This window comes from Pteropus alecto, unplaced genomic scaffold, assembly GCF_000325575.1.
Source record: "Pteropus alecto unplaced genomic scaffold, ASM32557v1 scaffold43, whole genome shotgun sequence".
NCBI classification, from domain to species: Eukaryota; Metazoa; Chordata; class Mammalia; order Chiroptera; family Pteropodidae; genus Pteropus; species Pteropus alecto.
This window is the reverse complement of record NW_006435764.1, coordinates 4,213,040-4,235,854: the sequence shown is the minus strand read 5'-3', so window position 1 is coordinate 4,235,854 and position 22,815 is coordinate 4,213,040. Positions and strand designations below refer to the sequence as shown.

The window sequence follows — 22,815 nt, the reverse complement described above, 5'->3', positions numbered from 1 at the left end:
GTCTCTCTGAGCAAAGCGGGGCGGGCAGCGACTCGGGTTGGGTTGGGGCGGGAGAGGCTGCTGGTGAGGGCTGCAGCGGGTCCTCAGGCCCGGGCCCTGCTCCTCGTGGTGGCCTCCTAAGGAGTCGCCAAGAATGTGTGAAGCCCCGCCTTCCCAATCTCCCACCCCAATGCATACTTCAGGGTCCCCTAGTCCACCCCCAACTCCAAACTACATTATCTACTTGGATAGTCCACAAATGAGCGTGCCTCTTTTTAAGTTAAAAAAGTACACACTCTTGGTTAAGAATGTAAATAAAACAGCGGCGTTTTAAGGGTGGAGTGGAAGGCCCCAGCCAACCGGTTCTTCACGATGAACACCCCTTGGTCTCACCGGGCCTTCTTAACAAAAATTAAAATGGGGCCGCGCCCCCCAGGTCCCTCACTATTTCTTCTCTTTCCTCAATCATCTCCCACAGGACCAGGAGGTCAGTCCATAGACCTCTCTCTCCTAGCCAGCTCCTGTGACAAGGAGGGCTTAGGCATCACTGTAGGTCTCACAGGCAGATTCTGCTCCCTCTACCTGGGGCTGGTGTCCCTGGGGCACTGGCCACCTCCGTCATTCCTTCTCTAAGCATCCACTGCCCTAGGTGCCCAAGGGGTGATGGGTAAGATCCTTTCCCCAGAAAGAGAGGGGTGCAAAGAGAAGGGGGAGGGAAACAGGTTAAAAGGAGCCGCCTTCTGGCTGTTCGAAGCCCCCTGTGTGTCCCACGGGGACTGGGGCTTGTGCCCGCTCATTCCCCTCACCATACCCTGTTGAAGAAACAGCTCAGAGAAGAGATGCCTGCCCCAGGTCACCCTTCTGGGACTCAGTCCCCATCTGTTTGACTCCAAAGTCCTTTCTTTTCCCACTGCCCCGTAAACCTGGGGCCGGCCGATCCCTCCATCCCAGTACAGGAATGTGGCGGCTTGGAAGAGGGAAAGGAGCCACACAGCCGCCCTCTCCATTGTGTCTAAAGCCCAAACCAGATCCCCTAGTCTAGCCCCTCCCTTTGCTCCTCATGCCACACTTGAAATAACATCCACGGCCACCTGCCGTCGGACCGCCGCCCGCCACCCCTCATCACTGCTGCATGTGGCCAATAACGCTGACCCTCCTGTTCCTGAAACACATCACCTTCCTTCCTACCTCGGGGCCTTGGCACATCCTGTCGTCTCCATCTGGAAACTTCCCTCATTTCCTGAAAAGTCTCCATCGCTCTCTTCCTCCAGGTCTCGGCTCAAACGTCACCTCCTTCGAGGGCCCTCCCTGAACACCCCTCTCACCCATCGCTCTCTGGCCCTTACTTGTTCCCCCTGCATTATTCTTAGTCACTACCTGATGTTATATGATTATTTGTGTATTTGCTTTTTGTCTGCCTCGCCCACTCGGATGTCAGCGAACCGAGGGCAGTATCTTATTTCCCACTGTATCCCAGCACCTAGAACAAGAACACCTAGCACCCAGTGTGCGTTCAATTACTGTACAGTAAATGAATGAACAACAGCCCCGGATGTAGAAGTGAAAAATGTTCATGTTCGCAGCTCTCAGAATCAAAGCCTGGTCCCCATGAGAGAGAGGGAGAGGCGTCTCTCACCTGGAGAAGGGGCGAGTCCTCCAGAAGGAGATAGCCTCCCAGCCCCATGTGGTGTGCATGTTTCCTCCAACACAAAACCAGGAGAACTCCTCTTCATCCCTCAAAACCCTTCATGGCACTGCTTTCTCCTAGATAGCAGTCACCTATTGCGGGCAGGATTCCCCTTGGGGACTTTGGAGGTGGTGCTGGCCCACTCTCCAAGAGGTAGGGTTTGGAACGTGGACCAGCGTTGAAGGCAGGTGGCTGGCACTGAGGTTTTAGTCCCTGATCTGCCTGCCATGTTGAAAAGGCTTTGGGACCCTTACCTGAGAGAGGGAAGAGAGGTGCTGCAGATTGCCCCAAGGGAGACAGAAGTCCAGACCTTGTCCTCAGGGAGTGTGCACTCCATTGAGGGGATAGTGAAAGCATTTCTTGTGCAGGAGGAGGCAGAATGGTGGAGGGGACAATGCCTGGTGGGCAGAGAGCTGCCACGTGGGCTCTGCCACATGGTTCGGTGCTGGTCCCAAGCCTGAGTGAGGCCTGGGGGCGCCCACTGGTATAACCAAATGAACAGCTAGCAATTATTAAGCACTTATTCTCTGCCAGGCAGAGATCCAAGTGCTTTAGAGGAATTAACGCTCCCAGGATATGGGAACCATTATTATGATCACCAATTTATAGATGAGGAAACTGAGTTCCAAAGAGGCCAAGAGCTTTGCTGAAGATCACACAGCCATTGAGCGGTAGAGCCAGGATTCAAACAACCCCTGAGGGGCCCCAGAGGCTCCTAAACCCACCCATTTGCCGAATGAACGAATTTGACAAGTTCGCGCCTGTCCAAAACTCTCTCTCCCACTGGCCTCGGTGCCCACACATCCATCACTAAGAAATGCTATGATTATGCTGCCAGTGTCACCACCGCCCAGCACACGTCCGTCTCCGGACACAGGAAATGATCACAATAGCCAACCTTGCAAGGAAAGTGTTATCACCCCGTTTTACAGAGGAGAAGACTGAGGCCATGAGAACGCTAGGAACCAGAACCCAAATCTGACCGCACCACTCCAGACTGTCTGTACAGCCTACTCACTTTTTAAATTGCAAACACTCCTGGGAAAGGAAGTACACTAAATGTCATTGTCATTTACATCTATTGGTAAGGATATTGCCCAGCTGCTAAAAATCACGATGCTGAACTAATGGAAGAGGGTTGGGGGTTGAGGAGTGAGAGGGGAAAGGGCATGGTTTCAGAACACTAGGGGCTGTGAGAAAGCTGAGTGGGGTGGGTACCAGAAGAGCGTAATGGGTGTGAAAGGAAGTGGGGTGCGGATCAGAAAATAGATTTTCAGCACTTCCTAGTTTTTTGTTGTTGTTGTTGTTGGTGTTTTTCAGCGTCTGCAGCTTGAGAGGGAAGAAGTTGGCTCTGTCCCAGAGATACTGTGTGACCTCCACGGACCTGTGTCCTTTCTGGAGCCACTGGTTCCCAGGGCTCTCCGCTTGGACATACTCATCTCCACCTCTGGGCTGAGTGCATCGGAAAGGCTGACATGGAGGCAGCTGTGGCACTCTGTACCTGCAGCTCCCGCCACGGTGAGCAGGTGGACCCTAGTTGCACCGTTCAATGAAGCAGACCTTGAAGTCCCCCGAAGTCGCCCAATGCACAGAGATGGCTACATGCTCTCTGAGGCCACCTGGGTGTCTGCAGCCCAGAAATGGTCATGGACATAGCTGATCTGTCCCGCAGCTCACCGGATCCCAGATGCTCAGGCCAGGTGGTACCTCCTTCCATACATTCCCAGCCTCTGCGGGGACATCCCTGAATGCCAGAAAAAAAGCACAACTCTTCACTGAGCCCCTACTGTGTGCCACAGGCTCTCGCTAGGTGCCTCACACACTCTTATTCAATCCTCACAATGGCAGATGGAACAAGACCTCAGAGGGTGAAGCAATTTGTCCAGAGGGCCCAGAGCCAGATTTGAATCCAGGCTTGATAGCTCTCACTTTCCGCTCCTGCCCCCTTGCTGAGGAAAGTCCTGCCCCAGCCTCACAGCTCGAGGGCTCCTAGGGCCCCAGGCTCCTGCTGCTCCTGAAGGCCTCCCTCCTCTGCGGGGACATCCTCCTTCGGCCGGTCAGGGAGGAGGGGAGTGAGGGAAGGCTCCAAGGCAGTCACATCAAGCCCAGGAAGTCCCCTTGCTGTCTTTCTCCTGAAGGAGGCAGCTAAGGGAAAAACCGTCGGTGGGGTCTGGGGGCGTTAAAGGACAGAGCCCAGCAGTACACTGTTAGCTGCGATGGCCCAGGGCACTGTTGGGCCACCCTGGGGTGGGGGCAAGCATGAAAGAGCTTGGCGGGACCCAGACAGGGACGTGACGCTCGCAACGAAGTTTCTGAGACTTTTGGCCATTTCGTTCTCACTTCCGCCAAGTCCTCCTGCCAGGCCCAAGGGACTTGGTGGGGTTTCCACGACGACTTCCTCCACAGTGCCTCTCCTCTCTGCCTGGCTGGTTCTTCTGCCTCCATCTGGCTCCCCGGCGGCCCTGGTGGGTCTGGACCCTCACGTGAGGCCTGTGATGGGAGCCTCCTCTGGGGGGGCATCTCTGAGGCTTTCTCCCTCAGAGGCAGCAGGTGTGGCCAGGCTCTCAGGGACCTCTGGGGTGGGATCTGTGGATGGGTCAGGGGAGGCTTCATCACAGGGGCTAGAGGCTGAGCTGGCAGTGGGTCCAGGGGTCTGGGCCTCAGGGCTAGGCTGCGGCTGAGCCTCAGCGTCCAGCTGGGGCTGGGCCGTGGAATTTAGCTGAGGCTGGACCACAGACTCCGGCGGTGGTGAGGCCATGGGATCTGCCAGTGGCTGGGCCACAGAATCCAACCGTGGCTGGGCCTTGGGGTTTGCAGGTGCCATGAGGGTCGTCTGTGGCTGGGCCGTGGGGCTCGCCTGTGACTGGGCCTCCGTGGTTGGCTCTGGCAGAGTCTGCCCCGCAGAGTCCACTTGGGTTTGCGACTCGGCCGGCGTGACGCTGCCTGGCCGCTCCTCGCAGAGCGCCGCAGCGAAGGCGGAGAGGACGGTGCGCAGCAGTGCCCGGAGGTCGGCGCTGGCCAGGAGGCAGAGGAAGGGACTCAGGCAGCTGTTGAGCAGGATCAGGTAGTCGGAGTAGACCAGCGCCTCCCAGAGCAGGTAGCCCGGGTAGATGTCCCACAAGAAGGCCAGGTACAGCAGCTGTGCCAGCTGGTAAGGCAGCCGCAGGACCACGTAGGCTGACAAAACGGTCTTGGCCACACGGGCAAAACCGCGGCAGGCGGCGGGCCTCGGCCGGCGGCGGCAGGTCTTGCAGGCAGCGGCCTGGGTGAGCGCGTGGCAGACGAGCAGCAAGAGGAATGGCAGGAAGCCTCCCAGGATCTCCAGCATCCGCAGCGGCAGCTCCTCGCTGTCCCAGAAGTCCAGGCAGATGACCAGGTCGTACCACCAGTCAGCAGCCTCGGGGAAGACCAGCCAGGGCACACTGAAGAGCGTGGCCAGCACCCAGACCCCAGCGCAGACCCAGAGAGGCAGGCGGACTGGGCGGCGCCCAGGGTACCAGCGCGGGCAGAGCGCCAGCAGGCAGCGGTCCAGGCTGAGGGCTGCCAGCAAGAAGAGGCCAGAGGAGTAGGACACACCCCACAGGAAGTAGTAGAAGCGGCAGGCTGCTGTCCCCAGCGGCCAGTGCCCTCCATGCTGGATCTCTAGGATCTGGAAGGCTGCTGCCGCCAGGAACAAGAAGTCGGAGAGGGCCAGGCTGAGCAGGAGCAGGGCCAGCCGCGTGCCTGCTCCCCGCCGGGCCTGTGAGCCGGCCAGCCACGCCATGAGCCCATTGGCCGGCAGCCCCAGGAGCAGCAGGGCCACCAGGAAGACCGTGTCCCAGCCGCCCTGGGGGTAGTAGTCCTCGTCATCCAGCTCTGTGCGGGGCCTGTGGCCGGAGATGCCCAGGTTGGCTGCCATAGCGGCGTCCACCTGAGGTCCCCAGTGTACTGCTACACACGGAATGGGCTCCTAGGGAATTAAAGGAGGCATGGAAGATTGGGTGTGAGTGAGTGCTGTGCATCTCCAGACACATCACTGTCCCTCTCTGGGCCATCATCATCACCTTTTGGGTAGCTACCCTGTACCAGGGACTTTAATAGATTACCTCGTTTAGTCTTCATGCGATCCATTTTGCGGATGAGGAGAGGAAGTTTCAGACGATCATGAGCTGCCCAAGGTCACAGGTAGGGAGGGAGGGAGGTACCAGGCCTCAGACCTGACCATTCTTTTTTTTTCTAGACCTGACCACTCTGCCACACGGAATCTCAGAAAGCCTCTCAGACTAAACTGGAGGCTTGCAAACATATTTTTAAAGCCGATGACTCTTTTAAATAAAATATTATAGTGTAACATCGGTGAACTAAGAGGGATGCTCAGGTTCAAGGCAAGGAGGTCACCCCTAGGGCTCCAGGGAACAGTTTGAAAACCACATGGTCAGATCATTGCAGGCTCTTTTTGTCTGGTATTCTGGGGTTCAGGTGTTTAAGATTCCAGGAAGGGCAGGCTCAGGTCCCATGGCCTGCAGGAATCCGAGGGTGGACAGGTAGCCTGGGGCCAAGGACAGCCCACCCCGCAGTGAGTGCAGCTCATGACCTCAGGGCGAGTGAGGTCTGAGGCTCAGGGCCTGGGTGGCCTGGAGCCAGGAGGGCTGTCCCGGGAGCAACTGGAGCCTCTTCATCACCCCCAGCCTTCCTATGGCCCCCTCCCCATTCTCACCGCTCAGGTGGAAGGTGGCCCCCCATCTGTCCTCTGGGGCTACTAAACAGAGAAGGGGGCTCTGCAGGGTGATGACGGTGAGGGTGGCTGCTACCCGCCGCTTCCCTTGCTGGTGGAGTGAGTGTCCCTCTGGGGACACAGAAAGCCCTGCTGGCAGTGCGGAGTCGGGGACAGAAGCAGATGCCCCAGGAAGCCTGGACCTCGCCTGTGGCCCATGGCGCCAGCCGGTTGCCCTTTAGCCGGGGACCTCCTCTCCTCCGCTCGGCTCCAGGGCTCTTCCTCAGGCAGACCCCACTCTGTGAGCTCCAGTCCCTTCTAGAGCAGAGCCCTGGGCTCCCCAGGCGACCGCTGAAGCTTGGCTTACCTGTGAGGTGCAGGTTGCTGGCCGGAAGGAGCAGGGCGTGCCTGCCTGCCCAGTGGTCCAGCCGTCCGCAGGGCCCACGCTGGGGCCTGCCGCATGGTGCCCGGCAGCGCTAAGGCGTCCTGCACGAAACCCAAGCTGAGACGACATCAATCATTCATGGGGCTGCTCACTGGGAAACCCTAACCTCGGCCCAGGAGGGCCAAGCGACCAGCCAGGCTCGAAAATGCCAGGTGGCTGAAATCCCCTCCCTCTGGTCCCCTTCAGCTCAGTGCAGGCTCTGGGTACCCCGGGGTCTACCTCCTCTGACCTCACCCCCAGGGCCCTCCATCCGGCGTTCAAGGCCTCTGCGATCCAGCCTTTCTTGCTCAACTTCACACATCCTCTGCTCCAGCCAGGATGTCACCCATGAGGGGGCTGCCCTGGGCAAGTCATCCTACCTTGCCCACCTCCCAGCTTCTGCCCACACTTCCTCCTGCCTGAGACGCCTTCCCTTGTCCTCTCCGAGCTAAGTCCCACGTCACACAACTGGGCTGAGTGCTGGACTCTTCGGCAATAGCGCCCCCATTTTATAGACGAGGCAACTGAGGCTTAGGGGTGAATTTGCTGGGTCTCCCAGCTCATAAGTGGCAGAGCCTGAGTTCAGAGCTCACTGCGGCCACCATGTGCTGGCACCCCTTGTTGCTGAGGACATCTCTTGACCCATCTGGCTCTGCCTTGGCCACAGGGGGCAAAAGGGTGGGGATTAGGGCCTAGGCTGCCTGCTTCCCTTACCCTAATCCCGCTCAGGGCCCAATCCCGGGCCATCGGCTCTCAGGGTGCATAAGCCGCTTTACGGGTTTCGAGAGCCAAGGGTGCTCCCTGGTGCTGCACCTCTGAGCCCTGTCGCCCCTCTCCTCATGGCCACAGAGCAGGCAAAGGGGCAGCGTGGCCCAGACCCAGCCCCTGGTCCCCAGAAGCCACAGGTGGGGGTTGTGGCTCCCGAGAGTGGTGCTGAGGGACAGCCCTTGCCCAGGAGGAGGAGCAAGAGAGAGACGGGGCTCCGAGGGTCCCGAAAGGGCACTGGCAGCTCTGGGGTGCAGACCCCCGTCCAGGACCCCAAGGCCCCCGGGAGCAGCCAGAACCCCTCTAGGACTGAAGAAGGGCAGGAGCCAGCACCTGCAGCCCCCGGGCCAGCCTCTCGTCGCCAGTCCCATCGGCATCGCCCCGGCCCCCAGCATGATGCTGCTCAGAAGACCTACGGGCCCCTGCTCAACCGCATCTTCGGGAAGGTCAGGTGGGGCCCAGGCAGGGCTGGGGGACATGGAGTGGGGACTCACGCCCTCAGGTTCGGCCCACCCTGCCGCTAGAACTCAGGCCTCCTGCTGCTTCTGCTCTAGACTCTGCAGCCTGGGCAGTGGGGCAGGGTTTCTGGAGATCGGGGAAGGGTAGGTCTTAGGCCACCCGGGCGGTAGGAGGACCTCAAACCTAGGGTTCTGTGAGAGCTAAGGGCTCAGGAGCAGGAAAGGGGGTCATCTCTTTTCTTGGGGCCCACGAGACTTCAGCTGCCTTCTCCTGCCCTTGTGGGACTGGCCCTGCTCAGGCCAGTGTGGGCAGGGGCTGGAGCAGGCAGGGTGATTAGAGCCCTGGCGACTATGCCCCTACAGGACCGTGAGCTGGGCCCCGAGGAGCTGGACGGTGAGTGACCGTCGCTGGCGGCGGTGGGTGGGAGGTGTCCCTGAGCCTGGCACCTGGGCCTGACCGCCCTCCGCTGCAGAGCTTCAGGCCGCCTTCGAGGAGTTTGACACTGACCGTGACGGCTACATCGGCTACCGGGACCTGGGCGCCTGCATGCGGACACTGGGGTACATGCCCACCGAGATGGAGCTGATCGAGATTTCACAGCACGTCAAGATGCGAAGTCAGTGCCTGATCCCGCCTGCCTGGGGCGGCTCTGGGAGTCAGCGGGGCTGACGGGAGGTGGGGACATGACAGTTTCCAAGGCAGTCTTGACAGTCTGACATTGGCCCCGTCAGATGCGGGGACACTGGGGGGCACCAAAGGAAGGCACCAAGATCCAGGAGAGGCCCTTGGGGCTCTTTCGGGGCTTGGGTTGAAGAATCCTGCCCCTGATCTTGTGCTGAAGTGCTCCCTGCTGGTACCGGCCACCTCGCTCTCTGTCTCTGTCTCTGTGTCTGTCACGCTTTGTCTTCTGAAAAGAGCCTCCTGAATAGCGTGTCGGAATTCCGGCCATTCCCTGTGATGAAGTGTCAGATGGGCGGACACTGTGTGATCATCCTCAGCTGATGTGTCAAATATCAGATTCCCTCCGATCGAGGACACCTGCTTTCGTTTTCTCTTTCCGGTTTCCCAAGTGGGGGGTGACGTACAATGGACGCGAACATTTCAGGTCACGCTCCTTTTCTTTCCCCAAGGCCGTTGTCTGATCATTGGTATTTTTTTATAATTGATGGCATCCTAGAACCGAGGGACGACATGGATACGCTTCTTCAGGGGCATTTACTTTTGCCCATGGGCTCCACGCATGTGGTAGCCATGAACTCCAACTCCAACAGCATCTCAGGCATAGGTTCTTTTGTCCCCAACCTAGGGGAAGGTGGTTTAGTCAGTCACCCAGGGCCATGCACCATAAGCAGCAGACCCCGGGGTGAAACGGGCTGTCTGGTTCCAAAGCCTGGTCTCTACACCACACCTGGGTGCTCCACTGAGCAAACCCCCAGCAGAAAGTGGGACTCCTGCCCCCCACCCCGCCGAGGGCATGGACGCTGGGCTTTCCTTCCTGGATGCAGAGCTAGGCAGGGGCTGGCCCTCATGATGTCCCTCCGTGGGTCCCTCCATCGTGACACTCTGCCTGGGTCTGCAGTGGGGGGCCGCGTGGACTTCGAGGAGTTTGTGGAACTCATGGGCCCAAAGCTGAGGGAGGAGACAGCGCACATGCTGGGGGTGCGGGAGCTGCGCATCGCCTTCCGTGAGGTGCGGGGCGGGGCGGGGCGGGGCCCGGGAGGGGTGCTGGACAGCGGGTGCAGTGGAGGCGGGTGGGCTCGGGAGGGAGGGGAGGGCGGCTGGATGGCCAGCCTGGGCCAGGGAAAATGGGGGGCCTCAGTTTCTGAAGACCCAGGACCCTGCATACAGTGGGGTTAGGGCCAGGGAGAGGGTTTGGACCCAGCCATGGAGAATTCCCGGAGCGGGAGGGGGACGGTTTGCCCGTGAAGGTCAGGGCTTTCAAGCACAGCACCAGCGGGAAGGTGGTAAGGTGGAGATGGTGTCGGCTTTGGGCGGGAGAGGCTGAGCCCCGCCGGGATCCTAGTTTGACAGGGACAGGGATGGACGAATTACAGTGGCAGAGCTGCGACAGGCAGCACCGGCTCTGCTCGGGGAGCCGCTGGTGGATCCTGAGCTGGATGAGATGCTCCGAGATGTGGACCGCAACGGAGACGGCACTGTAGACTTCGATGGTGAGTGTCCCTCCCAGACAAACACTCCCTCTACCCCACCCCAGCTCCCAGACTGAGCCCAGCACCTGCTGGGATGACCTGGACCGACCCAGCCCCGCCCTTTCTCTCCTGCAGAGTTTGTGATGATGCTTTCCATTCACTGAGGCTCCGGGAGGGAGACTGCATTGCCCCTCTGACCCCAGACCAGCTGAGTTTATGCTGCATACCCTCCCACGGAGGTCCCAGGATGGGAGAGACCAGCAGCCCTCAGGGCTTCCTCTGCCCGTGACAACACCTGGTGGGAGAACTGGCTTGTGATGTCACCTGCCCATCCTCATCTTCACCCCCCTCCCACCTGAGCTGCCTGGAGAAAACCTGCCCTCAGCTGCCTGTCATTCCCCAGGGTGAGCAAGATTTGGATCCCTGCAGTCCTTCAAGACGTAGGGAGCTCCCTGGAGCTGGCGGCATTCAAGGATGAGCGATTGAGAGGGTAGCTGGACGCCTCCCACTATTTATGTATAGAAATGTTAAAAAAAGCTGAACTTGAAAGGAAGAAAGGGAGGACCCTAGGTACCAAAGACAAAGAGAGAACTCCAAGCTGGATGGCAGGATGGAGCAGACGCTGTGAGTGCTTCCGACCTGGAGGTTTGAGAGCCTGGGTTCTGACTCCCAGGAATGGCAAAAGACTTGTCAGAGGCTGAGGAGTAAGACATGACCTTGAGCACATTCCAGGGTCTCGAAGGGGTGCCCTGTTCTTGAACAGACTCCCAGGAATGGCAAAAGACTTGTCAGAGGCTGGGGAGTAAGACTTGAGCACATTCCAGGGTCTCGAAGGGGTACCCTGTTCTTGAACAGGGAACCGATATATAACTCCACCTACCAGCTTGAGGAATTGGCAAGGATACAGATGTCCAGGGCCTTGAGTGGAGAAGCGATCCTAGAGAACCCCAAACTCAGGCCTGCATGGCAAGCAGGAGTGTGATCCAGCTCCACGGTGGGGAACGCTGAAGAAATAGGAAAAATTGCTGAGAAGGACATTCTTTTAACCTGGGGCACGTGGGACTTACACACACACACACACACACACACACACACAGAACCATCGCTTCTGAAGATAAACTCATGACGAAAAATGACAAATCACAAAAGGAAACAAGTCACTCTGAGGGAGACTAGGTAGATGCGACAAACAGGAGGATTGGCACCCCAAAGTGTAAATAGCGGAGCCATCTAAAAGAGACCGTAAAGTGATGCGAAATAAATAAATAAATAAATAGATAGATAGATAGATAGATAAATAAATAAATAAATGAGATAAAAGAAAGTGAGACCAATATGCAGTATCCGGATAGTATTACAATTTAACAGGAAGATTTGGGGAAAAAATAACACAATGGAACTTCTAAAAATAAAGGATATAGCCCTTGGAATGAAAAAAAATCAATGGATAAGTTAAATAACAGATTATAAACGATTTAAGAGACGATTAATGAACTGGAAGCTATTATCTGAGAAATAATCCATAAGGTAGCGCTAAAGGATAAAATGATGGAGAACATTAAAGGGTAGCTAAAAGTCATTAGGAGTCTGGGAAGGAAAAAATAGAGAGTGGACGTGAGGCCATTTTCAAAGAGACGACGACTGAAATTTTCCCTAAAGATTTCCACAAGCACAAGTGCCCAGAACGAAGGGACACATTGGAGCCAGAGAAGGATAAATAAAAACAAATGTGTATCCAGCTGCATCCCAGGGAAACTGCAGAATACAAAAGGAAAGCCAAAGCCTCCCACCCACGCACTCTCATGGACGGGGCGGCTTCGGCGAGAAGGACGTTCAACGCAGAAGGAAGGCAGAGTCTGTACTAGGTGATGGTCAGGAAAAAAATCGCACTAGTAAAAAAATTAATTCGGGGGATTTTCAAAACAAGGAGCAGCTAAAATCATAGACAAAAACAAATGGAAGGTGGAAGGGGACACTTTAGACAGGCTGAAATCTTTTTCTCGTTTTTCCTGGAGGAGGATAGATTAAGGTAACTTAATTTTATGTTTCACGCCTACAAGCACCTGGTCTTCCTAGGTGGTCTCCCATCCAAGTACTAACCACGCCCGACCCTGCTTAGCTTCCGACATCAGACGGGATCGGGCTGGTTCAGGGTAGCAGGGTCATAGACTGATTAAGAAACGTTAGACTATTTTTTAACCGTTTAAGGGTAACCACTAATATACTATACATAGAGATAGAATGTTCTATTCAATAGTGAACTCAATAGAGGAGGAAGAGGGGGAAAGTGAAGAGCTTTTGATTAAGCCAGGAGGAGGCTGGGAAAGAAGGAAAAAAAAAAAGCAAAGAAAAACAAAGTCCGTAGAAAACATTAAAACAGAGGTAGAAATGATCCTTTAAAAAGAACTAAAAATGACAATAAACATAAACAGATTAAGTTAAAAGTCTGAGTCTCCGTCCCAGATGAAATTATCAATATTAGATTGGGTTCCCTGTGAATGATAGAGACTCCCAATAACAATACCTTAAACTGGATAGAAATTGACTTTCTGCACAGGAAATCTCAGATGAAATCCATCTGTACGATCTTCAGGGACCTGAGCTCCTTCTACTGGATGCTCTGCCATTCCTAGGGTGTGCCCATGTGTGTTTGTTTTCCAGGAGGCAGGTTGGAGGCAGGAACAAAGGAGAAAGGGGCAAAGAGCATGAACCACATAATTATACCCCATTAGGCAGGGTTCTTCACCTCCTGGTGCACCCAGCTGCAGAGGATGCTAGGAAATGCGATCCTTGTTTTGGGTGGCCATGTGCCAAGATTCTGCAACTACCGAAGGGCAGAGGACAGATACCAAAGGGCAGATATCAGGCTCTTCCCCACAGCCGAGCACAGGAGAGAAGAGACACGTCAAAAACATAACTGAGAGGCCGAAAGTGTTGGCTTGGAAAAATGATTCGCTAGGAGAAAATTAACCAAAAGAAAGCGATGGGCTATGAGGCAAGAAGCACTGGAGAGAAATAAAGTCACAATTCCCTAAGGAAATCTAATGTCCCTAATGTATGCAACTATTAATGTGTTTTTCAACTAAAATTCAGTTATAGAGTTCAGATATTCACTATACCTTGAAGGTAGTGTTGCTGTCAATCCAACTTGGACGACATCAATTAACCAGCAAACATCAGTCACTTTAAACGTTTTGATTCGGTGTTCTGTCAGTGTTCACATAGGCCAAGGCTTGACAAACGTTTTCCGTAAGTGGCGGGAGAGTAAAGATTCAGGCCGAGGACCATGTGGGGTTCTCCGGCAACTGCTGGACTCTGTGGCTATAGTTTGTGTCTCCAAGCAGCTGGAATCGACACGTAAACAAGTGGGCGTGGCTGTTGGAACTTTAATAAATAAGAATTAATTCAACTGGATTGATGGACACTGAAATTTGAATTTTATAAACTTTATGTGTCACAAAATCTTATTTTATTCTTTGACTTTTTTCCCACCATTTCTGAAATGTGAAAACCATTTTTAGCTCGGGGGCCCTGTTGGGCTGTGGGCTGTAGCTTGCTGACTCCTGATAGTCTCGTAATATGGAGAAACACTACTTCCGGATCACTTTGTTAAGATCGTTGAATGACAAAAAGTTATGAGGGTAGTAGCAACTCTGTGTATCAATTTGCCGATTTGCTCACTTTCGATGGTTTTTGTAATTTCTCTTTTTTCCTATGTTCTGATTTTATTTACTGAAATGTAATTTTATGTCATTAATCTGGTAATACAAACTATGGGCTTGATTCTATGTCTTTGTTTTTTTATTTCACGTTTCGAGTTTTTATCTTATGAAATGATTGGTCCGTGACAGATTAGGAATGAAAACTGGTGCTTTCACGCAGCTAGTTTGAGAACCACTCACTGACTTAGCAGTTCCGGCATCCACGTGGTGCCTTGACCAGGGGGCTGTGGGTCGGATGTCCAGATGGGCCAGGCAGCAGGGCTCTGGGTGTCCACGTTTTTTTTTCAATGAAGTCACAGAAACCCAAAGGCACTGCATACACGGTGGAGGCCAGGCCTGGCCAAGTCCCTTCTTAATGGCACTCGCGTTTCACTAGGGGAGACAGACTGTAAACGTGTAATAACAGGGACAGGGTCTCCTCGGCCCACACGTGTTCATCCAGTCCCTCCGTTAGCAGCTCGGTGTCCCACCCCTCCACACTGGTGTCATGGAAACCCTGGGTTATGTTCCTAACTCTGCCTTTGGGTGAGTCATGTCTCTCTAGACTTTGGTTTCCTTATCTGTAAAATGGGGCTTAGGTGGTAAGGACTAGAAATCACCTGTGTTAAGTGCTTAATGCAGGACCTGGTGACTTCTAAGAGTTTGATAAATGGTAGCTATTACAACCTCAGATTTCAGAGTTCCCCCCAAGATTTTTTCCTGGTTCTTAAGATTCTGAGATGCCTGGATTTTCCAAAATTCTGAGATGGTCGAGAACCAGTGTTCTGTGGTTCTAAGAGTCTTTGATCACTGAGGTTCACTGTCACGTGGACCCTGCTTTCCATGTCCTTTGTCCTCTATTTCTCCCAATCTCTGGGCCTAAGAAATAGGCCAGCGGGTGGAGGGGGCTGGGCCCCTGCCTTGTCATGGCCCATATCCTGAGCTGGCTGTGGCAGCCCAGGGCCCCAGAGCCAGGCTGGAACCAGGATAGCAGCCCCCAGGCCCCAGGCCTGCGTCATGAGTGCCCTCGTCCAGGGTAGGGACCAGCGCTGCCCCTCCAGGTTAAGACTCTGCTAAGGCCTGGGGCAGCAGGAGGTGGGGGAGAGGCTCCCCCAGGCTTGCAGGGCAGGACGGCCCCCGGCCCAGCTCTGCCCCTAAGAGCAGCCTTGAGTCCTGGAGCACTGGGCTGTCCTGTGCACCGTGGGGAGACGGGTGGTCCTGGTGCCCTTCAGCCCCAGGGTCAACCCTTTTCCCAGCCTTTGCAGGAGGGGGCGGTGGCCAGGCTGGTTGCCTGTGCAGGGCTGGTGGAAAAGAAAGAACAATTGTCTCTGCTGGATACAAGTACCCCTTTTATTAGCACAAAACACCACCAACCCAGTAGCCTCGAGGCCTGAGAATAAGTTAAGGCACACACAGAGCAGGCCAGGGGCGACTTTCCCAGGCCCAGACAGTGGGCCGGGGGGCGGGGGGAGGGGCCCGCGCGCCCCAAACTTCCAGAGCAAACGCCCGATGGGGCTGGGGGCTCGAAGGTCCTGCAGGGACTTTTCCGTTGAGATACGGGAACCGGAGAGGCTCGGACCAAGGAGCGCACCCTGGGGACGCGAAGAGGACGCACTGGTCACCCGGGGACGACGTGGATCCTGGCCGTCGGCCAGAGGCTCACTTCTCGAAGTAGGGCAAATAGAAGAACTGGAAGCCCCGGTGGCCCTTGACCGCGCAGTAGATGAAGATCACGTGGTAGACTGTGGGGCGGGGCCAGTCAGTGCCACCGGCGCCGCCACGGCTCCATCCCACCCCGCCCCCGCCCGGCGCCCAATCGCACCTCCCGGGACCAAGAAGAAGAAGCCAGGCACGAAGAAGATGGCGCTGGAGACACCTGTGGGAGCAGACGGGGTCGGATCAGGGAAGAGAGGCGTGGGGCGGGCCAGTGGTCACTGCCTGGGCTAGTCTCACCTTCTGCGTTAAAAGGCTTAGGAGGATGCTGAGTGCTGGAAGTGGGGGGGCTCACCAAGGACACACCCCGCCCCCAGCACAAGAGGGGAGTGAGCGAGCGCCGCCTGCGGAGACAGGAGGGGGCACTCACCTGGCGAGGGAGCCACTTCCAGTCCCACGCCGATCAGGATCAGCACTGCACACAGATGAAGCCGCGAGCGTGAGCAAGGTGCAGGGAGCAGCAGCTGGGGACCTGGCGGGGACCTCCACCCGCAACCCCCAAAAGGGCTTAGGCCTGAGGAATGGTGTCCCCCACCTGAGCTGAAGGTCCCCTGGGCAGAGACCCTCCCCGGGAAGCTCTCCAAGCTCTGTGTTTTCAGAGCCGGGCACCTGGCAGGCCCGGGGGAAAGTCTGTGAAAGGAGAGATTTTTGTCTGCTTCTCCCATGGTCTTTCAGTCAATTGATAAACATTTCTGGAGCACCTGCTGTGTGCCTGGTATCAGAATCCTTGGGGGAATGGTAGATGAGGTCCCTGCCCTCATGGCCCTTCCCTAGTGGGACCAGAAGACCCTCCAAGCTCCCGCCCTGGGGATCAGGATGTGGTGGGGGAAGACTGGGCAACGTGGGAGCCTCAGGGGTCAGTGAGGGGCTTCCTGGAGGCGGTGGCATCTAAGCTGATCAGGGGTGACAGCAGCAATAGCAATTAACATTTAGTGACCACTTACCACGTGCTGCCAGACACTGGGCTAAGCGTGTTACATGCACTGCCTTATTTGGCACCTTGACCAAATGATACAGGTGTTATCCCCATTTCACAGATGAGACTGAGGCACACAGAGGGGAAGGAACTTGCTCGGTGCTGCATTTGGAAGGTGGAGGTGATCTGACTTCAGAGGCTTGGCGATGGGCACCGTGCAGGTGGTAAGGGAAAGTATTTCAGGCAGAGGGAACAGCTTGGCAAAGGCCCAGAGTCTGTAGGAACTCAGGGCTTTCTAGGAACTTCCAACTTTTGGTGACACTGGAGAGACAGCCCAGGCTTGAGGACTTTGGCAGGGCCTGTCAGCCCCAGGGAGGAATGTGGGCTTTGGCTGAGGACAGTAGGCACTACTGAAGAGAAGGTGGAGAGGTCATGGCTGGATCTTAGACCCAGAGAGTCCTGAGTCTCCAGTTAGAGGATGGGATGGGGAAGGTGGGGAGCCGAGCTCTGCAGCGGGGTGGGGGGCATACAGCACGGAGGCCTGCAGGGCCACCGTGGACTCTTATGTGGTTTGTGCCCTGCACAGAGCACCTCACGAAGGGTACAAGGGGGGCTGGAACTCACCCCCTGCACCCTGGCTTAGAGCTGTGGGCTCTGCCCACTCAGAGGAGGCATCCTTTTCCAATTCCTACAAAGGCCCTTTATGGGACCATGGTGGACCCCAGGCCTGGCAATGTCACTGATGTGGGTTTAAATCCCAGCTTGTCTTCTTAGCTGTGACCTGAGGAAGTCCCTTCACCTGAGTGTGTGTCCTCCTTTCTGGATTGGGAGGATAATTATGCTTGCCCTGTTGGGTGTCGACAGAGAGGATCAAATGAGATAAGGCAGGTGGCTAGTGCGACCAGTGACTGCGGGCGGTGGGTGTTAGGGAAGTGGCAGCTCCTTCCCCTGCAGACACCCAGTGCTGAGGCAAGAACGCTGCTCAGCTTTCTGGCTAGGGGACTTGACCTTCCTGGAGGAGGGCGACTGACACAGTGGGGCCTCCTTGTGGGCCCCTCTTGATCCCAACTGTAGATTTTTCCTGGAGACCGTGACTCCTCAGTGCCACACAATGAGCGTGGGAGCCAGAAAGCTTCTGGCTGTGAGATCTGCCTGCTGTGGGCCCAGTGTCCCCATCCAAGCCGTGGGGGTGGGGAAGAGATCCTCGTCAGCTCGGACTCCAGAGAGGGGGATGACAGGTGCCCTGTGCATGAGGCTGGCAGGGCACTTGGCATCGCTGGCCACAGGGACAGGCACCTCCCTGAGCCCTGCCTCTGCGCACAGGTTCTGGGTCGCTGTGTGACCTCTGTAAGGTGCCTTGCACCTGACTCAAAGTAGACAGAATAAATGGTAGCTGTTACTCTTTTGTTCTCTGATGGATGTAACAGGCTAAGTTAAAATTTAAGTTTGGAGTGCTGAACCAGGTACCGTGTCCAACTATGTGCGATTTCCTCCCTGTGTGACCAGGACGGTGGGCCTGCCCCTCTCAAGGCCTCAGTTTCCTCAACTGTAAAATGGGGGTGATGGCAGCCAGCTGCCTCCTCAGGAGGCAGTGTGCCAAGGGGGATGCAGAACCTGCAGAAAAGGAGGGTGGACCCCCTCACGGGGGCTCGCACTCACCCAGCCCCAGCAGCAACAGCACGAAGGAGGCCAGCACTACCCTGCGGTTCTTCTGGATTAAAGGGTGTTGAGTCCAGCTGGGTGGCAGGAGAGCAGGATGGGTGTGAGAGAGGGGACAAGAGGCCCGTCCCCTCCTGTCACCCTCCCCCACCCAGAGGGCTGAGGGAATAGCCCGGGCTGCCTGTACTGGAGCATGGGCCACAAATGGGCTCCAGGAGGGCAGGGTCTCACCTGCAGCAGGCATTGTAGGAGCGCTGGGTGGTGTTGCTGATGGTGCTAAAGGACCAGCTGCGGATGGAGGTTCGGCCAGAATCCCTGCAGGACAGGTGGACCCAGTAAGGGGGTGGGGGCGGGGGCGGGGACTAGGGCTGGGTGTTTCTGCAGGACAGGGCGCACTGAGAAGGGGCAGGAGTGAAGAGGAATTCAAGGGCTGGAGGTTTCTGCAGGAAGGCTGAGGATTCAAGCTAGGGACTCTTTCCTGCAGGACAAGTGACCTGTGGGAGCCTGGAGGTTTCTGCAAGATAAAGAACCTGGGGGCGTGGGGAGAGGTGAGTAAGGCTGGCACTAGGGTAGGGTGACCCTGGGAGGAGTGGGGATCAATCAGGCTAGGAGCCCTGGCTGGACAGGATGTGAGAGAGCTGAGTGAGGCAAAGGACTGGTCAGGGACCTGGGGACAGGAGCCAGAGGCATGGGGCTAGGGGTATGGGGTAGATCCCCACCTGGCCCTGACCTGGTGCTGACTCCCCCGTCTGGCTCCGGGGAGGCCGGGGCTCCGTCCTCATCGTTCTCCAGGTTCTATTCCAGAACATAGGGCTCAAGGGTTACGGGGCTCAGGTCCTTCCTCATCACCCTCTCAGGGAGGGGAGGAAAGCAAGCCCATACAGCTGTTTGCCTGGCCGCTTGACAGCTGCTCACCTGGCCCTCCACCCTCCCCGAAGAACGGGTTTGATGAGTCACAGAAACCGAAACCCAGGTAGTAGGTGGGAGCTGGGAGCTTTGGGGGGCAGGAACAGCATCAGCTGGTTGAAGGCTCCTGGCATGGGTCTTAGAGGAAGGAGATCTCCCAGGTTTAGGAGTCAGGTTGGTATTTCAGGGGCCCGATATGGAAGCTCTGGATTTGCGGTGCCAGGGAAGGGCAGGCCCATGGTTTCCAGGTTTAGGGCACAGGAATCTGGTCCATATCTCCAAGAAAAGTATCCTAGAGTTGGTGGAGGTCCTCTGGGAAAATGGGGATTTCCAGTTTAGTGGGAGTCTTGGTGTGGGCAAGGACTCATCATGTGGGTCTGGTGGGGACTTCCGGCACAGAAGAGGGGATGCAAGTCCCCGTTAGATCACCTGGTCTGGGACTCGGGACTGTTCCAGAGTATGGGCAAGGTCTGGAACAGGTACAGAAGGACTCCCCAGCCCAGCGGAGGGAGGGAGATCGGTACCCAGGATGGGTGAGGGCTCCAGGTGGGATCTCCAGCTGGGGGTGGGAGATGAGCTCCCGGGCTCGGGCCCTGGGCTCTTAAGTGGTAGCTGGGGACCGAAATCAGAGCTGAGAGGGTCTGGGTAGGGCTCTGGACCAGAGGCCACGTCCGGGGATGGTCTCCCGTTCCGGCTAGGGCCTATAGACAGATTGTCCCCTGAGCTGGGGTCCTCCAGGGTCCAGCCTGGGGTCCCGCCCCGAATCGGGCCGGGGGTGAGGAGGGCCGGACCAGTCCGGTCACCTGGTAGCGCGGCCGGGACTGCTTGTCCTCGTCAGCCACCTCGAACCGGGCCCGGCGCTCGAAGTGCAGCGGCCCGAAGCGGGCGACCCCGCTGGATTCGGGCCCAGGGCCAGCATCCTCCAGGGACAGCTCGAAGGCGTCATCGATGCTAAACTGGGGCCGGGCAGAGCTCATGGCCCCAGCCAAGTCAGGCGCCGTGCGCCGTCGCCATCCGCGCCCGCCTGCTCCGCGTCGCCGCGGCTCTGCCCTCGTGCGCAGGCCCCGCCCCGTGCCGTCGTCTTGGGAGCTCGACCGTCTGGCATCCCGGCCGAGGCCCCGCCCTCACGTAACGGCCCCGCCCCCGCCCGCCCTCAGCAGGCCAGATCTGCCGAGCGCCGAGCGGACTAGTGGGCGGGGCCTCTTCTTGTTCCGAACACGCTGAGCCCCGGCGCCGCCCAGCGGCTGTCTCCGCGAGCGACGGCCGGTTCCGCGGTGGGACACAATCCCCAGGCCTGCCCCGTGGGCTTGGAGGGGCTGCCTGCCACGGGCCATCCAACCAGGCCCGACACGCGGCCTTCTGCGTCCCTGCCAGCTGCTCCAGCGTCAGGGAAACTCCTGGGAACTGTTTCCCCACCCTTACCAGGGCCCTGCGCGGGAGGGTTTTTCTCACCACCTTGAAGATGTGTAAACTGAGGCTCAGAGAGTTTATGTGGCTTCCACTCCCTCCAGTCCACTCTCCACGTAGCAGCCAAAGTGATCTAAAAAAATCTCATCATTTTCTCTCTGTTATTCTTAAATAAAACTTTTTTTCAAAGGGTGCTGCTAAGTCACTCTACTGCATAAAGCTATGCCTTGGTTTTCCATTGTGGTTAGAATCAAATCTAAGGCCCGCGAAACTCTAAAAGCTCTGGTCTCTGCCTGCCTCTCCCAGTCTCAAGTTTCCCCCTGCCCTTCTGCTCCCTGCTCAGCCACACAGGCCAAGCTTATTCCCACCTCAGGGTTTTTGCACGTGGTGCTATTACCTATGCCTGGAAAGCACTTGTCACCTCTCAGAGAAGCTCTCTCTGACTATGCAATCTAAAGTGTTTCACAGCACTTACCTGAAATTACAGTTTTATTCACCACTGTGTCTACAGTGTCCAGAAGAGTGTTTGACACTAAGTACATGCTCAATAAATGTTTGTGGGAAAACGAATGAGTGCTTTGTCAAAATCTCAAATGCTTACATGGGGAAGAACTGAGATTTGAAGCCTGCTCCACCTAGCTCCAGAAGTGCTCATTCTCCTCCACCCGCCCATCCCACTTTATTTTATGACTTTATGCAGGGAGTCGGGTCAATCCTGCCTCTCAGTTTGTGAAACGTCATCACTATGAACAATTTCTTTCCTCTTCCCATCTTCCTTCCTCCCCATCCCTTCTGTTCTGCCCCACGTCAGTGTGCCCAGTTGGCTTCCTTGAATCCTGCCTGGCTCCTTACTACACATGGCATTGGCTCCTTTGTGGATGGATGTGTTTGCAATTTACAAATATGGCGGCGTGTATACAACTCATTTTATTGTTTACATTTGTACATTTTTACATTCAACATTAATGTTCTCCACATGTGTCTCATTTGTTGCTTCTACTAGCCACATGTGGTAAATCATGTTGAGCATCCAGCATTTATCGTTATCCACCCCCAACACCCCCCAGTGATGCACGTTCAACTTGGCCTCATGCCCACATCCCGTCACATCATGTTATGTCACGTGCATCACCATTGTGGACATCTTCACACTGTCCCCTTATGGACTGTGGGAAACTTCCAGGCCATAAGCTACATGCACCCTTGACATCACAAAGTATGAGGGAGGCTCTCCCGAGTGGCTGTACAAATTTATACACCCACAATGAGGGTTCTGGGTTTCCTAGCACTTGGCATTCCAGCTTTCTAACGGCTTGCCAGTCTGATGAGTCTAAAGTGGTGCCTTACTTTCATCTGAGGTCTCCGATGACTGGCAAATTTGAACAGCTCTTCGTGCACTTATCAGTCATGGTGGTTCCCTCTTTTGTGCATTGTCTGTTCATATCCTTTCTCTATTTTTTTCTGTTGGGTTTCTAGTCTTTTTTTTTTCTGCTAATTTGCATGTCTGTACATTTTAGTCCCTTGCTGGGTTTTGATATTACACATGTCTCCTCTCATTTGTCTTTGTCACCTTACTTTGTCTAAGGTGCCCTGAGTTAAAGAACAATCCTCATTTTTATATAGTCAAATCTATCATGTTTGTGCTCTTCGAGTCTTGTTTGAAGTGTTTTCTCACCCCGAGGTGACAAAGATGTTCTCCAACATCATTTTCTGCTGGCCTGATAGCTTTAGTTTTGTGTAGAAGAGTGTTGCAACAAGATAGTTCACTGACTCTGGAGCCAAACTGCCTGGGCTAGAATTCTAGTCGTCTCTTTACTAGCTGTGGGATCTTGGTGGTCCAGGACTAGGGTGAGGAGAGTGAGGCATTCCCCCTGGGTGAAAAATTTAAGAGGACACCAAAAACCTCAGTAAGCAAGAACAATAATATTTTAATGCATTATTTCAAAAAATGTTTAAGGCAAAAATCCATAGTGAACAAAATATCAAAATTTTAAATAGAGACTGAGGTAATGGATGACGCTAACAGATGTTTCTAATATTAAACCATTCTTACATTCTTGGAATGAGCCCTACTTGATCTTGAAGTTCTTTTTTTGAAAAAAAATTTTTAATTTTTAATTGTGGTAAAGTAACGTAATTACTATCTTAAACATTTTTAAGTGTGTGGTTCAGTAGTTAAGTATATTCATTCACATTTTTGTACAACCAATCTCCAGAACTTTTTCATCTTGAAAAACAAACTCTAAACTGTACTCAACAACTCTTCATTTCCCCCTCCTCCCGGTCAACCACCATTCAACTTTGTCTCTATGAATTTGACCACTCCAGTACGTCATACAAATGGAATCATATAGTA

The 22,815-nt window shown here is 55.3% G+C and overlaps 3 protein-coding genes and 1 pseudogene across 4 annotated transcripts; 1 reads left to right on the top strand and 3 right to left on the bottom strand.

Annotated features, from left to right (window-relative positions):
• Positions 1-4,145: 4,145 nt before the first annotated feature.
• On the bottom strand, positions 4,146-7,530 carry GPR152 (G protein-coupled receptor 152). The gene is made up of 3 exons (XM_006911307.2): positions 7,498-7,530; positions 7,377-7,439; positions 4,146-5,615 (listed from the first exon to the last, which is right to left on the bottom strand). Exons 1-3 carry the CDS (start codon positions 7,528-7,530, stop codon positions 4,146-4,148), a joined length of 1,566 nt encoding a protein of 521 aa, XP_006911369.2.
• Positions 7,531-7,622: 92 nt separating this feature from the next.
• LOC102896526 (calcium-binding protein 4) lies at positions 7,623-10,321 on the top strand. The gene is made up of 6 exons (XM_006911306.1): positions 7,623-7,994; positions 8,370-8,400; positions 8,480-8,623; positions 9,587-9,696; positions 10,031-10,178; positions 10,293-10,321. Exons 1-6 carry the CDS (start codon positions 7,623-7,625, stop codon positions 10,319-10,321), a joined length of 834 nt encoding a protein of 277 aa, XP_006911368.1.
• A 1,886-nt stretch (positions 10,322-12,207) lies between these two features.
• On the bottom strand, positions 12,208-12,327 carry LOC112479251 (annotated as a pseudogene).
• A 2,858-nt stretch (positions 12,328-15,185) lies between these two features.
• TMEM134 (transmembrane protein 134) lies at positions 15,186-20,153 on the bottom strand. Of its 2 annotated transcripts, XM_006911018.3 has the most exons (7): positions 19,856-20,151; positions 18,877-18,941; positions 18,378-18,461; positions 18,147-18,223; positions 15,942-15,986; positions 15,681-15,734; positions 15,186-15,600 (listed from the first exon to the last, which is right to left on the bottom strand). In XM_006911018.3, the coding sequence occupies exons 1-7, from the start codon at positions 20,027-20,029 to the stop codon at positions 15,518-15,520; spliced, it is 582 nt and encodes a 193-aa protein (XP_006911080.1). In that variant the 5' UTR covers positions 20,030-20,151; the 3' UTR covers positions 15,186-15,517. The 2 variants fall into 2 exon arrangements, with proteins under 2 accessions (XP_006911080.1, XP_006911081.1); XM_006911019.3 differs by lacking the exon at positions 18,877-18,941 and having other exon boundaries at positions 19,856-20,153.
• Between the last annotated feature and the right edge of the window lie 2,662 nt (positions 20,154-22,815).

What these genes read in the sequence shown, in the direction of transcription:
- GPR152 (XM_006911307.2), bottom strand. Translation starts at nt 7,530, where the DNA reads ATGGCCCGGGATTGGGCCCTGAGCGGGATTAGG. An exon ending in GGGCCCTGAGCGGGATTAGG is followed by an intron (nt 7,440 to 7,497) that starts GTAAGGGAAGCA and finishes CCTGTGGCCAAG; the next exon opens with GCAGAGCCAGATGGGTCAAG. An exon ending in GCCAGCACATGGTGGCCGCA is followed by an intron (nt 5,616 to 7,376) that starts GTGAGCTCTGAA and finishes TTAATTCCCTAG; the next exon opens with GAGCCCATTCCGTGTGTAGC.
- LOC102896526 (XM_006911306.1), top strand. Translation starts at nt 7,623, where the DNA reads ATGGCCACAGAGCAGGCAAAGGGGCAGCGTGGCCCAGACCCAGCCCCT. An exon ending in TCAACCGCATCTTCGGGAAG is followed by an intron (nt 7,995 to 8,369) that starts GTCAGGTGGGGC and finishes ATGCCCCTACAG; the next exon opens with GACCGTGAGCTGGGCCCCGA. An exon ending in GGGCCCCGAGGAGCTGGACG is followed by an intron (nt 8,401 to 8,479) that starts GTGAGTGACCGT and finishes CCTCCGCTGCAG; the next exon opens with AGCTTCAGGCCGCCTTCGAG.
- TMEM134 (XM_006911018.3), bottom strand. Translation starts at nt 20,029, where the DNA reads ATGAGCTCTGCCCGGCCCCAGTTTAGCATCGATGACGCCTTCGAGCTG. An exon ending in TCCTACAATGCCTGCTGCAG is followed by an intron (nt 18,224 to 18,377) that starts GTGAGACCCTGC and finishes CCTGCCACCCAG; the next exon opens with CTGGACTCAACACCCTTTAA. An exon ending in GGAAGTGGCTCCCTCGCCAG is followed by an intron (nt 15,735 to 15,941) that starts GTGAGTGCCCCC and finishes CTGCTCCCACAG; the next exon opens with GTGTCTCCAGCGCCATCTTC.